A 14816-nucleotide genomic window follows, 5' to 3' on the forward strand; every position below is an offset into this window, starting at 1 on the left:
AGAACCAAGAAATTATTGAGAGAGAGATAGAGGCACAGATGGGTATGTATCGAGTGTTAGATATAAAGAGAGGCATTTATATATAGAGAAGCACAAATGCGTATGGTTAATACTAGTGATTATAATTCTATTGTTGTAATTCAAAATTTTCCCCATTTCTCTGTTTAATTTTTTGCAGATGAAGAAATGAAATTACAAAATTTGTTAGAGTTCAAGTTAAATTAGAATTAAGATATTAGATAAAATAGGAAGTTTAGTAGAATTTAATTTATAAAATTTAATAATTAGAGTCCCAAAAAGACTAGTTTTAGTGGCCTATATATATATGAGTAGTTAGTTGGCCATTGTATTTGTAGGGAGCTCATGAAATGGAGAAATGTGTTGAATTCCGTGAGTTTTGTTTGAGTGATTTTGAGAGTGAGAAAAGTAATTAGTGGTTGTAATTATTTTTTCCTTGATGGTGAATTTGTTAGGTGAAGTAGGCTTACGCCGAACCACATTAAATTCTGTGTTCTTTAATTTGTGTGGGTGTGATCTTCACAACAAGTGGTATCAGAGCTGTGGTTCGAGATGTTAAAGATGGCGAGCACACAAGTTGAGGTGGAGCTATTCGATAAGAAAAATAATTTCAGTCTGTGGCAAAACATCGTGAAGGATTTCCTTATGCAATAAGAATTAATAAAAGCATTGAACAAAAAACAACCAACGACCATGAAAGGTGATGATTAGTAGGAGCTTCAGCAAAAGGCAGTAAGTACGGCTTGATTGACATTAGCCCCCTGATGTGAAGTACAATGTCTTAAAGGAGACTTCGCTAGTTGTGTTGTGAAAAAAATTGGAGAGTTTGTACATGTCAAAGTCAATCACAAATCACTTGTACTTGAAGGAGTTGTACCAACTCAGAATGAATGAAGGTACTAATATAAGAGATCACCTTAATGTTTTCAATAAATTAATTACCCAATTAGCTAGTGTTGATGTGAGGATTGATGAAGAAGATAAAGCCCTCTTGCTTTTAAACTTCTCTCCCATAATTTTATAAAAGCTTAGTGACAACCTTAACAGTTGGGAAGGAGACTTTGAAGGTAGAGGAAGTTATCGTAATTATCTTGGATGATGAGAAGTTCAAGAAGACGGGTAGTAGCAATGAAGGTGGAGCTTTTGTTACTGATTCTAATTATGGTAGAAGCAATCCACATGGAAACAATTGGAGAAAGAATAGTAGATTGAGTTCGAGACCACGAGTAGACCTTGAAAATGGAGAATAACACTACTGTCATGAGAAGGATCACATTCAATACCACTATATGAAGATGAAGGAAGATCTTGTAGAGTTTAAACAATTCAAGAAAAATTGTGGAAAAGAAAAAGAAGGAATTACTACAATTGCAATTGATGATGGTGTTGACGGTGAATGTTTGAATGTGGATGATGATAAGGAAAAGGCAAAAGATCCATTACAAGATAAGTGGTTAATGGATTCTACTTGCGTATTCCATATATGCTCAAAGAATGAGTGGCTCGATGTGATTGAAGAAAAGAAAGGAGAAAAAGTAAAGTTAGCAAATGGAAACAAGATAGAGGTTGAAGAATTTGGAAGAGTGAAGATCAAACTGCTTGGTGATCTTATGAAAGTATTTGATGAAGTGAGATATGTTCCTAAATTCAAAAGGAACTTAATTTCCTTAGATAAGCTAGATTCTTTAAGTTACGAGTGTTCGATTCATAGTGAAGTAATGAGAATTAATAAGGTGCTCTTGTGATCATAAGGGTAAAAAGATTGCTGCAAAAAATTTCTACAAATTGGAAGCAAACACATTGATTGGAAGAATGCAAGTTGAGGCAAGAGGCAACATCAACAATCAATATTATAGGAAAGTACCCAAGAGAAAACTGACTTTTGCAGAAGTATTGAAAACTAATTCCATTTGACTTGAAGGTAGACATTGTTAAGTCCAAGTCAAATTAGAATTAGAAAATTAGATAAAATAGAAATTTTAGTAGAATTTAAATTATTAAGTTTAATAATTAGAATCCCAAAAAGACTAGTTTTTTGTGGCCTATATATATATATATATATATGAGTAGTTGGTTAGCCATTGTATTTATAGAAAGCTCACGAAGTAGAGAAGTGTTTTGAATTCCGTAAGTTTCTTTTAAGTGATTTTGAAAGTGAGGAAAATAATTATTTTTTCTTTGATAGTGAATTTACTTGGTGGAGTAGGTTTACGCCGAACCACGTTAAATTTTGTGTTCTTTAATTTGTGTGGTTGTAATTTTCACAATAAAATCAATAGTTGTATAATTGCTAGATTGAGGATCACCAAGAGAATTACAGTAGCTCAAATCGAAAGTAGAGGTAGAAGCACCAAGAGGAAGCCATAAAGTAGAGAGCTTTAGATTGAGGTCGATGGTGGAGCTTGCGTTCTGTGGTGGTGGCACTATGTTGATGGAGGGGAACAACTGGTGTGTTGTGGGTCAAACTGAAAAGAGGCATTATGAAGGACAAGGATAATGGGCCAATTGAGAATGTACTGATGGAAATTTCTCCAAAGATTTGCCAATAGCTATTGAGATTTCCCTTAATTCAAGCGGCAACCTTGTTGGTCAAGAGAAAAAGGGGTGACATTGCAACGGTGATCGTGGGTATGTGAGTTTATTTAGGAAGTAGGGTATAAATGAAATGGGTTTGTTGCCAAGTGATTGAGAAAGAGATAGTGTAGGTTAGTATCTGTACCAATAGATTTAAGGTTAGATGGTGGCGATGAAATGGGAGCTGTGAAATGGTGAAGGTATGTATTGCGTAGTGCTATGAGATTTTTAGTCTTTGATTGCGAGGAATGACACTGCAATTGAGTTTGCCATGGTTTGTATCTATGGTGGTCGAGTGATAATCAACAAGAAAATGGACATGGCAGAGGCATGGGGTTGTTATTTCTGCTTATGGAGTGTTAGGTTGTGTCTTCATGATCGTAGAGTTGGACCTTTGGTTCAAGATTAATCACACGTGGTTTTTTATTATTTAAAAAAGCCATGTATGCGTTAAACAGAACTCACATTGGATTTTGGTCAGGACTTTTTTTTTGCAATAAAAGCTAAGTTCAATAATTTTATTTTAACAAATTAAAATTCAATGACGGAAACGAAAGTAGCCCCTAAGTTCAGGGACGGTTTTTACAGTTAAGCCATTAAGAAGGCACATTCCTACGACATGTCTTACATTAAGTTTCAAGATCCTAAGAACCTTTTTTTTTTCAACTAATTTTTTACACAAGCTTCCAGATGACAAGTTCTAGACCCTCTAGCTAGTAAAGTTGCCTAATTATGAAGAGTCCAGTAATCAAATTTTACTCACTATTGGAATTGATGAGAATCCATGCTCCAACTTGAAGTAGAGTGTTATAAAATAGGAAGTAAATATATATATATATATATATATACACGTGCATGTGCATTATGAATGAACAAAATTAAGGATTTATTAGGGATTCAATATTATTCATGAATAATGTTCATTAGTACTATTTATGGGTACTATTCACAAGTACAATAAAGCACTGTTCTAGCCTTGGATTTTATTTTATTTTATTTTATTTTGCACAGTTCTTTGGTTTTAACCTCTCCCCTACATGCTAGTGCAACGGGTGTGTTCTTCAATTTTTCTGGCTCCGATCTTCTCTTTCGGCATCAACTAGATGGTGAGAGTACGTCATGGTGTTCCTCTATACCAATTCCAAGGTTTCCAAGGTGTTTATGAACCAACAACTATTTCAAGTACTATTTCAACCTCTAGTTATTGCTATTTTTGCTTGCTTTTATTAGCCTCTGGTCTTTGTTGCTATCCATATTATTTAATTAGTTCCTCAACAAACTTGAGTTTAGAGTTATTGAGATGGGTCAAGTTCCTGTCTTTAGCCAATTTGAGTTTTGCTTTTAGCTATTATTTGGGTTTAATAATTATTTTGGGTGTTGGTATGCTATTGTAACATGTTGCTATAAGGTAGCTTTTTTGTGATTTAGGGAAATTTGTTTTTTGCTGAGATTGTGTGTTGCTTTAAGACTTGTTTACTTAGACTCTATTGTTGTGTTTTGAGCAACTTTTTGCTTAATGAGAATTGTGGCTTCAAAGACCCACTACATCCTTAAATTCTTGTCTGCTTGTGGTCTTCAGCAGGCTTGAGAGATGCTTTGTGGTTTGGCATTTTTATGTGAGTGTTTAAGTTTGGACAAGAACTATATCATAACCTTGTGAGCTATTGGATAAAGACTGACCTACTATTTCATCTTTTTCCTCGCCAACATTGCCTTTGGAGAGGGAAATGCAACCTTGTGAATTGCGTTACATTAGTATTTTCTCACGGTGTCACCTTTGGAGGAAGTGTAATCCTGTGAGTTGCTTTGTGTGGTAGTGCCATTGTATGGGTGTTTCTGCATTTGGTATGATACTGTTACTTTGAGGCTACTATGCATTCATGTGGGTGCTTTAGAACCTAGTGAGGTGCAATCCTATGTAGCCTTGTGTTTGTGCAGCCTTGTGAGGTGCTAGTTGTGCTATTTATGAGCTGCTGGGAGGAAGTTATTAGCTTCAATAAGAATCTCATTAAGGGGAAATGTTGGAGTTGATGAGATTCTATGCTCCAACTTGATAGAAAATGTTATAGAGTAGGAAGTAAATTTGTTCATTTATATGCCTTTTTTTTTAGTAAGGGATTTGGAGGATGAAAATTCAAACCTGGATCTCCCAATTAAGTGATATGTCTTCAACCACTAAATCAAACCAAGCTTAGCTATATATATATTCCTTTATTGGTTAGCAAAATTTTAGGGATTTTATTCTTTTTCTATTTAAGAATTTATGTGTGTGTATCATGAATGAATAAGACTAAGAATTTCTAGTTCAAAATTAACACTTAAAAAGATTATATAAATATTTGTCATCATGCAAATAAATGTTCTACAACCACAACAAAGCAACTGTATCAATAAAGTGTAGAACCATTTCTTTCCACTTATCATAAATCAAATCTTACTAAATAGTTCATTATGCATATCATTTTTTACAATGAGAGTATGACCCTACAGATTTTTTTATCAAAAAGTTATTATTCTATTGTTGGTTTACTAAATGGCAGCACATGTTGTATCTATATTGGCCGCTCTAGCTATCACCATCAAAGCCATTCCCCACTTTCCTATCTCATTCTAGCAGATAAGATAGCAATCTTCAATCATTAGTATAACCAAAATGTGCTTCTATACAGTAATAAACCAGCTATGGTAAGCCAGCTCGGAAAAGCCAAAAAAGAATAATACAAATTTCTTTGAACTACTAAAAATGGGACATACAAGTAGCCAGAGGACCGGAGAGACCAATACTCTTCAATTTGAACCGTTGTCATTGACTTTTAAATGATACATTAGAATTATATATGTGTATGTATATATATAGACACTTTCTCCTGATCTAGTACTTCACAATATTGTCTATGCAAATCAATGTCAAATGACACAAATACTATTTTGAGTACAAACATTAGAACTTTCTTTTCGCTGAATAATTTGTCAAATTTGGCAGACATTAAATATTAGTAAATAATTTCTACATGGTATGAAAAGTCATTGAAAGAAAAAAAGATAATACAGAACTTTTTCCATAGGAATGCCCAGGACTGGTAAGTAAACTGCAGCCCAGTTCAGTCAAAAAGCTGCAAACTGGAGATAGCTTATGCAAAATAAGGAAAAAACTGTTCAAGGGGGAAAGAAATGAAAAGAAAGACAGGATTAAAAATTCTAATGGATTAGAAATTCAGCTCTTCCCTCATAGTACATGAAAAGTTTAACATAAAAACTAAAGCCTCTATTAGAAGCAAGATAATGGTGCATATCAATCACCGAGACTCTTTTAACACCCTTCCTTGCATGCTAGGCCCAGTTGATTAGAAATGATCCAAAGCCCATCAATCAGCATTATCACAAACTATCAAGTCTTAGATATTGCCATCATATGGCCATCATAGATTGTTAGAGTGAAGTATTCAAATCTAGCCTTTCATCCAATTATACATGGTAAAGCAAAACATTTTATACAGAAGACGGCATAAGATGGCTCGTGTCATCTGATACAAAAAACAACAAATAAGATTGTGACCTTTACATACAAACCTTTTCATGTAGTTCTCTAATCCTAAACCCCTAATGAACGGATATGTACTTTTGCAAAAACACAGTACTAGCCACTTCATAACATCCTGATTTACTAGAGGAATTAATAACTGAAAGACAGTTTTCTCAAAGAGTTAGTTTCGTATGGATCAGACATACACTTACAGAATGTTGCTTGTACATGGTCCAAAGCACTTCAATTCCAACTTGCAGTCGATTGTAACCAATATATGATCACACATTTATTTGCACTTCAACTACCACAGGACATGCACCCTTCTTTATTCTTCATCGAGCATAGCACTTGTGCCAAATCGCTATTGACATCACTGTTTGTCCTATTGACATTTTCCTGTTTCACCACAAAATAAGTCAAATCTGACCATAAATATGAGAATTATTTACCAATGACTCAAAGGCCACTGCCAAAAATCATAACAAGTATTCTGTAGAAGATGTTTTTATTTGAAACCTTGTATCCAATGTTTCAAAAGAAAAAAAAATTCATATAACAAGCAATTATTTATAAGTATTGATTGAACTTTTTCTCAATTTCCATATTTCTCTGGGATAGCTCAATTCTCAAAATGAATTTATATCTTCAAAAACTAAGAAACAAACGTGGAATGAAGATTTATGCAATGCGCGAACAAAGCTTAACATGATAATGAAAAGAAATTTCATTACATGGTTGAGAACAGATGTATCAACTGTGAACTTGATTGCATCAGCTGCAGCACGAGTTCTGAGATAGTACATTCCTGTTTTCAGGCCCTGCAGAGAAAATAACACAAAAAGATCAAAATGTGAAATTGTAACATGTAACAAATACCATGAACAATCAGAACATGAATAGAGAACAAATATTTAATCTTTAGTCCACAGCAAAACAAAGGGTTATGATCAATCAACTTCATGGCAATGATGAGAAGTAAATATGCCCACCTCAAATAATCCATAACAGAATTGATTCATTTCAGAATTATAAAGAGTATTCTCCACTTATTTAACCACAATGTCCAGTTAATGCTTAATGAAGGCAAGGTAAAAATAGCATCAATACTGTTACTAACAAAAAAAAGTGCAAAATGAGGCAGCAACTGTATTCTACAATGAATATGTAGTGAATTTGCTACTTAAGGCATTATAAATAAATAAATTGATACCTTAGACCAAGCATAGAAATGCAATGAAGTTAGTTTCCCAAGATCAGGTTGCTCCATGTGAATATTCAGACTTTGACTCTGGTCTATGTAGCAACCCCGGTTAACAGCCATATCAACCAGTGTCTTTTGCTTGATTTCCCACACTGTCCTGACATTATGTAGTCCTACTACATAAGCTTGATAATAAGAAACGATAAATAAGAAACAAAAACATACAAGGAAAATGCATACTTGTAGATAGCTTTCAGCTGCTCAGGAATTTCAGGAATTTTTGCAATAGAACCATTCTCATTAATTATCTTGTTTTTAAGAGAATGTGACCAAAGACCAATCTCTGTTAAGTCATGGAGTAGGTGTTTGTTCACCACAACAAATTCACCACTGAAAATGAGGGAAATTAGATGGCAGCAGATACACTTCAAAGGCGCTGAGTTAATATATAAAAGCAAACCTTAAAACTCTGCGGCTATAGATATTGGAAGTATAAGGCTCAAAACACTCATTGTTGCCAAGAATCTGGCTTGTTGAAGCAGTTGGCATTGGTGCTACAAGAAGGGAATTCCTTACGCCATTCTTTAAGATCATTTCCCTAAGAGCATCCCAATCCCATCTTTCTGATGGCATCACACCCCACATGTCCATTTGGAGAATTCCCTAAATAAAGAAGGAAGGTTGCTAAAGATCTAGGAGGTATTTTGTTATTGCTTCTCATTTATATATCTTCTTTGAAGACATATAAAGTACATTTAATAGAATTTAACAGGTAAGACTTTTAAAACCCAATATCATGTACAGTGCATAATGTAATTAAGAAAACCTGATGAGAAAGGAACGAAATGCCAAGTTACACAAATACCAAGTTACACACTTTCTCCATGCAATTTCTCAATAGTTAATTGTACAAGATTATTGCCTAGACTATCCACCATTAAATCAAATGAAAATTAGCCTCCATAATTTTTTTATATAAATCTTATGAACAATGAATGAAACAAATAATCAAACATTAAGGTTCAACTTTATTGCCCAAAGAGTTTCCTGAGAGGATATATGTCCAAGGTATACACTATAGACAAAGAGGAGCACATCTTCTAAGTATTAACAATATGACACTAGGACATTCCATCTTTTGCATATGCCTTTGGCATAATTTCATGAAAATTGAAAAGCTCAGAGATCCATACCTTGCTCAGAGGGCTTCCACGATACGTCTCATATGGACCATCTTTCGCTGCCAACTCAGAAGAAGATTTCAATGCGTAGTAGTATATAGTTTCAAATATATCTCTGTTTAGCTGTTGGGCCTGTAAAAAAAATAAAAAAATAAAAAAAGAACTAGCATTGAGTCAAGCTAAGCCAATGAATCAAGCCTAAATCATATCCAGCAGGAGCAAGTTAATACCTCTGGTGAATCAAATGGCATGCCAAGCAGGATAAAAGTATCGGCAAGACCCTGAACTCCAATACCAATTGGCCTTTGTCTTAAATTCGATCTTCTTGCAGTTTCAATGGGATAGTAACTAATATCAATTATCTTGTTAAGATTTGCAGTAATTGTAGCAGTAACCTATCATATCAATAAAATTCACATAAGTCCAAGTTTATCAGGTATAACAATTAAAATTTTTGAAGTTAGATAGCAGATACAATTCTACCTTCAATGGATGTCTAGCTAAGTATATAGGTAATACAACGTGTTTCAACTATAACTTTAGATTAAAATAATCTATCAGTGCACCAAATATACTTGCTTGCCACTCCAAGCAAAATCTAAACTTCATTATAGAGATTTTCAACATTCCAACTGTGGCAAACCTCTGCTAGTTTTGCAAAATCAAAATATCTGCTCTTTGAATCTGTACTGCCAACCAGCTTGGATGAGTGAGACTCAATTGGCACCCCCTACAACAACCAAGCAATGACTGATGAACAGTCATATCAAAGGTAGATTAAAGTATGCTATGCATTGATTAAGATTCCAAAATGTCACCCTTTCCCTGACAAATCGTGGTAGAGCAATGGATGCCAGATTGCAAACGGCAGTTTCTGTGGGACTTGTGAACTCAATAATCTCAGTGCACAAGTTTGAGGACCTTATAGTACCCAGATTCTTCTGGTTGCTCTTCCTATTGCAAGAATCCTGGAGAAACTATTTAAGAATCATCCAAAAAGAAGTGAACCAACAAAAAAGAATTTACACTTCCAATTACCTTATAAAGCATGTAAGGAGTTCCAGTTTCAATCTGGGAATTTAAAATCTCAAACCAAAGTTTCCTAGCTGATATAACCTTCTTTGCCCTACCCTGTATCCACATAACATGTTATCTAACTGTTAACTCTCATACAGAGTAATACTTTACAACTGGCTCAAACAACCATCATGATTAAAAAGAATTTATAAAAGACCTCATTTTCATAATTAATGTACAAATTTTCAAATTTTTCTCCCCAACAATCAGCCAAACCGGGAGCTTCATTGGGGCAAAACAAAGACCAGCTGCCATCACCTCGGACTCTTTCCATAAAGAGATCAGGAATCCAGAGAGCATAGAATAAATCTCTTGCTCGATGTTCTTCCTGCAAAATTGGAATTGAAAACAGCATATGCAACAAAATCTTAGAAAAAAAAAAAAAAGAAAGTAAAGAAAGGCACAAATATAAGAAAGAATTCACAACCTTGATTAGGTCCATGTTCTAGATAAAAATGAGAATATCATTGACCAGAACAATAATTGAACTCATTAATCCAAAATCCATATTATATTTATACCTTTCCATGATTTTTCCTAAGATCTAGAAACTCAAAGATATCTGCATGCCATGGCTCCAAATATATGGCAAAAGCACCTAAAACAAAACAAAAATTGTTCATGATTGCACATAAATCATTACATGAGACGTGTGTGTGTGTGTGTGTGTGTGTGTGTGTGTGTGTGTGTGTGTGAGACCTAAACATAACAACTATGAGTAAAAGATTTGTGACTTTACCTTTCCTCTTACCTCCACCTTGATCAGCGTAGCGCGCAGTGTCATTAAACACTCGAAGCATAGGAATAATGCCATTGGAACTCCCATTTATCCCACGAATGTAACTGCCTGCAGCACGAATATTATGCACAGAAAGACCAATTCCTCCAGCTAGCTTGCTAATAACAGCACACTCCTTCAAAGTATCAAATATGCCCTCAATGCTATCATCTTTCATGCACACAAGAAAGCAGCTACTCAACTGCCATATCAAGCAAAGAAGAACAGGGGGAGAGAGAGGGGGAATAAGACAATTTAAGAAATATTGAAAAGATGAGCATCCAAAATCATGTTAAACAATGATATGCAATAAACATACTTGTGGCTGGGGTGTTCCAGCATTGAAAAGCGTAGGGGTAGCATGTGTGAACCAACGCTGAGACATCAAGTAGTATGTTTTGACAACGGAGTCAATGTCATCTTTGTGGATACCAACAGCAACCCTCATCAACATGTGTTGTGGTCTTTCTACAATTTTCCCATTAACCTTCAAAAGGTAGGACCTCTCAAGAGTTTTGAAGCCAAAGTAATCATAGTCAAAATCTCTATCATAGATGATCTCCCTGTCTAGAAGGGTAGCATTCTGATAGCAAGAAAACATAAATTATTAAATATATTCATCAAGCACCATTCAACACCTAATAATAATAATAATAATAATAATAATAATAATAATAATAATAATCTGACCATCATTCCTCATACACATTTTTAGTCAAGAAAATAGTTATTGGAGATGCTTGGTAGAATAGGAGTTGAGTATTGACAATAGAAGTCTAGTCACAACATGGCTGGTAGTTCCAAGAAAGATTTGGTGAGTTCACATTTCCAGTGAACCAAATGATGATTCAAAAGTTAGGTTCCTGATCCTAATTTTATAGATGTTCAAGATAATTTTATTTACAATAATTGTTGCTTGAAAACAATAACATAAAATTAATTATGGAACATTACCTTCATGATTATTTCATAAACATCATCCGCAATAAGAGAAGCCTTTAGTCCAGACCTCTTATCAACATGGTTATACATTATTTTGATCCTGCATTACCCATCCATGCCAAAACATATTCTTCCCAAGTAAACCACTAAAATCCAAACAAAGGTACGGAAATTCAATCAAACAGAAACTCTTACGTTTCCGAAAACGACTTCTTTGTATTCTTATGCAGATTCGAAACTGCAATTCTCGCAGCCAGCTGCACCACGTTATGAATCAATTAAGCAATCAAATCAAGCAAATAAACAACTATTCTCAGTTGATCACCTAGACTAAACTCAACCATGAACCACAGATATAATCATTCAGCAAAAATAATTAATCCAAAAGCGTAAGATAAGCCAGACATTAGACTTGGATAAACCGACTCACCAGAGCATAATCAGGATGGTTGGCAGTCATAGAAGCGGCTGTCTCAGCGGCTAACTGGTCGAGCTGGGTGGTGGTTACACCCTTGTATATTCCAGCACAAACCTTCTGGGCGACGAGCACGGGGTCACAGTGTTTACTACTCAACCCATAACTCAGTTTATTCAACCGAGCCGTGATCTTGTCGAAATGGACTGGTTCTTGGCGCCCATCTCGCTTTATCACGTACATGGTCTGATTGAGAAGTAAGTTTTGGAATTTGGAAACAACTTGAAAGGTTAATGAGGATTTTTATCGAACAGGTAATGGGAGGTTTGTGATTTGTGTTTATATAGAGAGACAAAAGCAAGAAGAGTGCTATAGAAGCCACGGCAAGCGAAAGGGTTTGAATTTAAATGAATTTTGATATATTTTAAGTAAATTTCTTGTCGTTTTGTCAGTTTCTTCGATATTTTAACTTTCCCGCCTATTTGTTGATATGTGGAGGTTGGGAATTGGAGCGCCTTCCCTGCTCGCCGCTCGGTGGTGACTATACTACACCGTGTTTGGATAATTTGAAGGAAGATAAAATGGCAAAAGATGAGAAGAAAATTTTCTCTTCTCATATTTGGACAGGGAAAAAATAAGGGAGCAAAGTTGTTTTATGCATATTTTAATTTTCATAAACACAAATATTAAGGATATATTTGTAATTTCAACAAATTTCTTTTAACATTTTTCTTAATTTAGATAGTTAATGTAAATGAGTGAGATCATTTATTTTCCACCTAAATTTTTCCTTTTCTTTATTATTTTTTTCTCTTCAAATAAGAAATAAATAAAAAAATATAATAACTCTATAATGCAATTAGCTTCCGAAATTCAAATTTGAATTAAAAATTATTTTAATATTACTAAATTAAAGCTTGTTAATTATAATTCATCCTTATTTTTCTCCTTCTTATTTTTCATTTTCCCAAATACAATATTTAAAATTTTTAAATTTGATCCAATTTTACAATTTTGTTTACTATAAATTTTTATTTAATTTTATAATTTGTTATTTTATTTACTACTTTATAAAATTCTAATTTTATTTATTTTAATTAGGTAAATCAAATAACTTATATGCACCGAAGCAAAAAATTATTATTTCTTCGTCGACCCAATTTGTGGGTCGTGACCAACATTAGGATTTGAGATGACATAAGATCTCAAAATAATAAAATCATATACTTGAAGGGCAATGCACATCAACTCTCCAGCAACAGAGCCAACACCTAACCTAAGATATGTCGCCTGAAGTTTGTGCTATCGCTGCGTCTTCTCGTTGCCGTTTTGCCGCTACTTCTCAACAATGGTCTGCCTGAAGTCGTTGGCCGAGGTCGCCAGGCAACGTCAGTAGTCATCGGTGCTCTGCCGAGTCTAATTGGTGAGTGGAGGAAATGGGAGAAGGGAAGCTACTCTCCCTTAGCTGAAATCATTTTGAAATCTCCTCTTTTTTAAAATTATATTTTGATCCCTTAGCCGAGTCCAACGGGTTTGCATTACTTGCTCTCCCCCATCCAATTGATGAGTCGCAGCATCCATTGATTAAGGTTAAGATATATTCAGATTAAAAGAAAAAAAAAATAAAGTTGAGATATTCTTGTGCGGGATGTAATGGGTTTCAACTTTCATTGCCTTGGCCCTTGCGTGTTTCTTCAGTTGTTAATCTTTGTTTTATTTGGCTACCTTCATGTTGCTGCTAAGGTGTGCACAATTTACAAGATCTTGAATCGAATTAAAAAAAATTATATTAAACTGAATTTTTTTTAATATTTTAATCCAATTTTAATTATTTATTAAGAATCAATAATTAAATTTACATATATTTTTCTTTAAAATTTTTAATTGTATTATATAAATTCAATATAATTACATGTGTTTATATATATATATATATATATATGAACTACATGTAATATAATATTATATTTTATTTATTTATATTTTTATAATAATTTTAATTATAAATATATTAAATTAACTTATAACTTTTAATTATAAGTGTACTACTCTATATATATGTGTAGAATAAATTCAACATAATATTATAATAATCTGAATTTTTTTAAATATAAAGTTTATTAAATGTTAATAGTATTTAAATATTATTTTATTTTTTTTAACTAATTTATAATATTGTAATACTTTTATTTATATATATTATTTTTAATGGTACTTCTAAATATATTTTATAAATTATTTAATAATTTAATTTTAATTTAAATAATTAGTTTTAAAGTTTAATATTAAATTAATTAATAAAATATATTATTTTATTATTATTAACTTTTGATTCTAAGATTTAATTTAGGTGTTATTTTGATTATTATTATTATTATTATATTATATTTTGAGATCCAATTGAAAAGATTTTACGACTTGTTTGAAAGGCTTTAAAAAGTTTAGGGTCTTTGTAAGAAAAAAAAAAAAAAAAAAAAAAAAGAGAAATTTCAAATCGAGTAGCAGCAACCCCCACCCCCTCACGATTTTCCTTCCCCTCTCCCTTTCCTTTCTCCGGCTAGTCCTTGTCTTCACCTCCGACGATGGTCCCGACAAGTTGCAGTGGTCTCCGGGAAACGCAGAAGAACTAGGTGCGACGGCCATGGCTTCTGGGCGACGAGGAACAAGAAGGAAGAAAGAGGGCGCCGCCGAAGCCTTCTCCACATGTTTCCGTCTGATCCTGACATTGGACGGCCAAAATCCAACCAACAACAAGCTCCTTGCATGCCCAGCTTCAAGACCCGACCTTCCTTGTTGGATTCCATGTTGTTTTCCGGTGAGGGAGAGGAAAGAGAGAGGTGGGTTAGATAGCAACTTTCTGACTAATTTTCCGACAATTCAGCAATCCGAGATTACTGTTGAACTCAGCGCCTCGAGACCTTCAAGATGGAATTAACTCCGCTCACACCATTTAAAAAATGTGATCATCAGAACGAACCGGATGGCTTGATGAGATTTTTGAGATTTTTTATTTTTATAAATTAAATATAATTACATGATAATCATTAATAATTTATAAATTTTTTTAGGTATAATCAAATCGATAATATCTCATAAGACTCTTG

General features: G+C 33.7%; 1 protein-coding gene across 7 annotated transcripts; it reads right to left on the minus strand.

Moving 5' to 3' along the window:
- Positions 1-5781: 5781 nt before the first annotated feature.
- LOC110665474 (ribonucleoside-diphosphate reductase large subunit) lies at positions 5782-12304 on the minus strand. 7 transcript variants are annotated; one of them, XR_002496907.2, is made up of 18 exons: positions 11728-12300; positions 11493-11554; positions 11310-11397; positions 10675-10938; positions 10317-10557; positions 10099-10175; positions 9735-9905; positions 9539-9631; positions 9319-9477; positions 9144-9230; positions 8731-8895; positions 8513-8632; positions 7780-7982; positions 7560-7709; positions 7329-7476; positions 6850-6936; positions 6328-6514; positions 5782-6116 (listed from the first exon to the last, which is right to left on the minus strand). XR_002496907.2 is itself a non-coding variant. In XM_021825615.2 (17 exons), exons 1-17 carry the CDS (start codon positions 11953-11955, stop codon positions 6416-6418), a joined length of 2442 nt encoding a protein of 813 aa, XP_021681307.2. In that variant the 5' UTR covers positions 11956-12300; the 3' UTR covers positions 5782-6415. The 7 variants fall into 7 exon arrangements, 4 of the variants coding, with proteins under 4 accessions (XP_021681307.2, XP_021681308.2, XP_057994069.1 ...); XR_002496908.2 differs by having other exon boundaries at positions 6322-6514; XM_021825615.2 differs by having other exon boundaries at positions 5782-6514.
- Between the last annotated feature and the right edge of the window lie 2512 nt (positions 12305-14816).

Source organism: Hevea brasiliensis, chromosome 16 (assembly GCF_030052815.1).
Source record: "Hevea brasiliensis isolate MT/VB/25A 57/8 chromosome 16, ASM3005281v1, whole genome shotgun sequence".
Classification (NCBI taxonomy): Eukaryota; Viridiplantae; Streptophyta; class Magnoliopsida; order Malpighiales; family Euphorbiaceae; genus Hevea; species Hevea brasiliensis.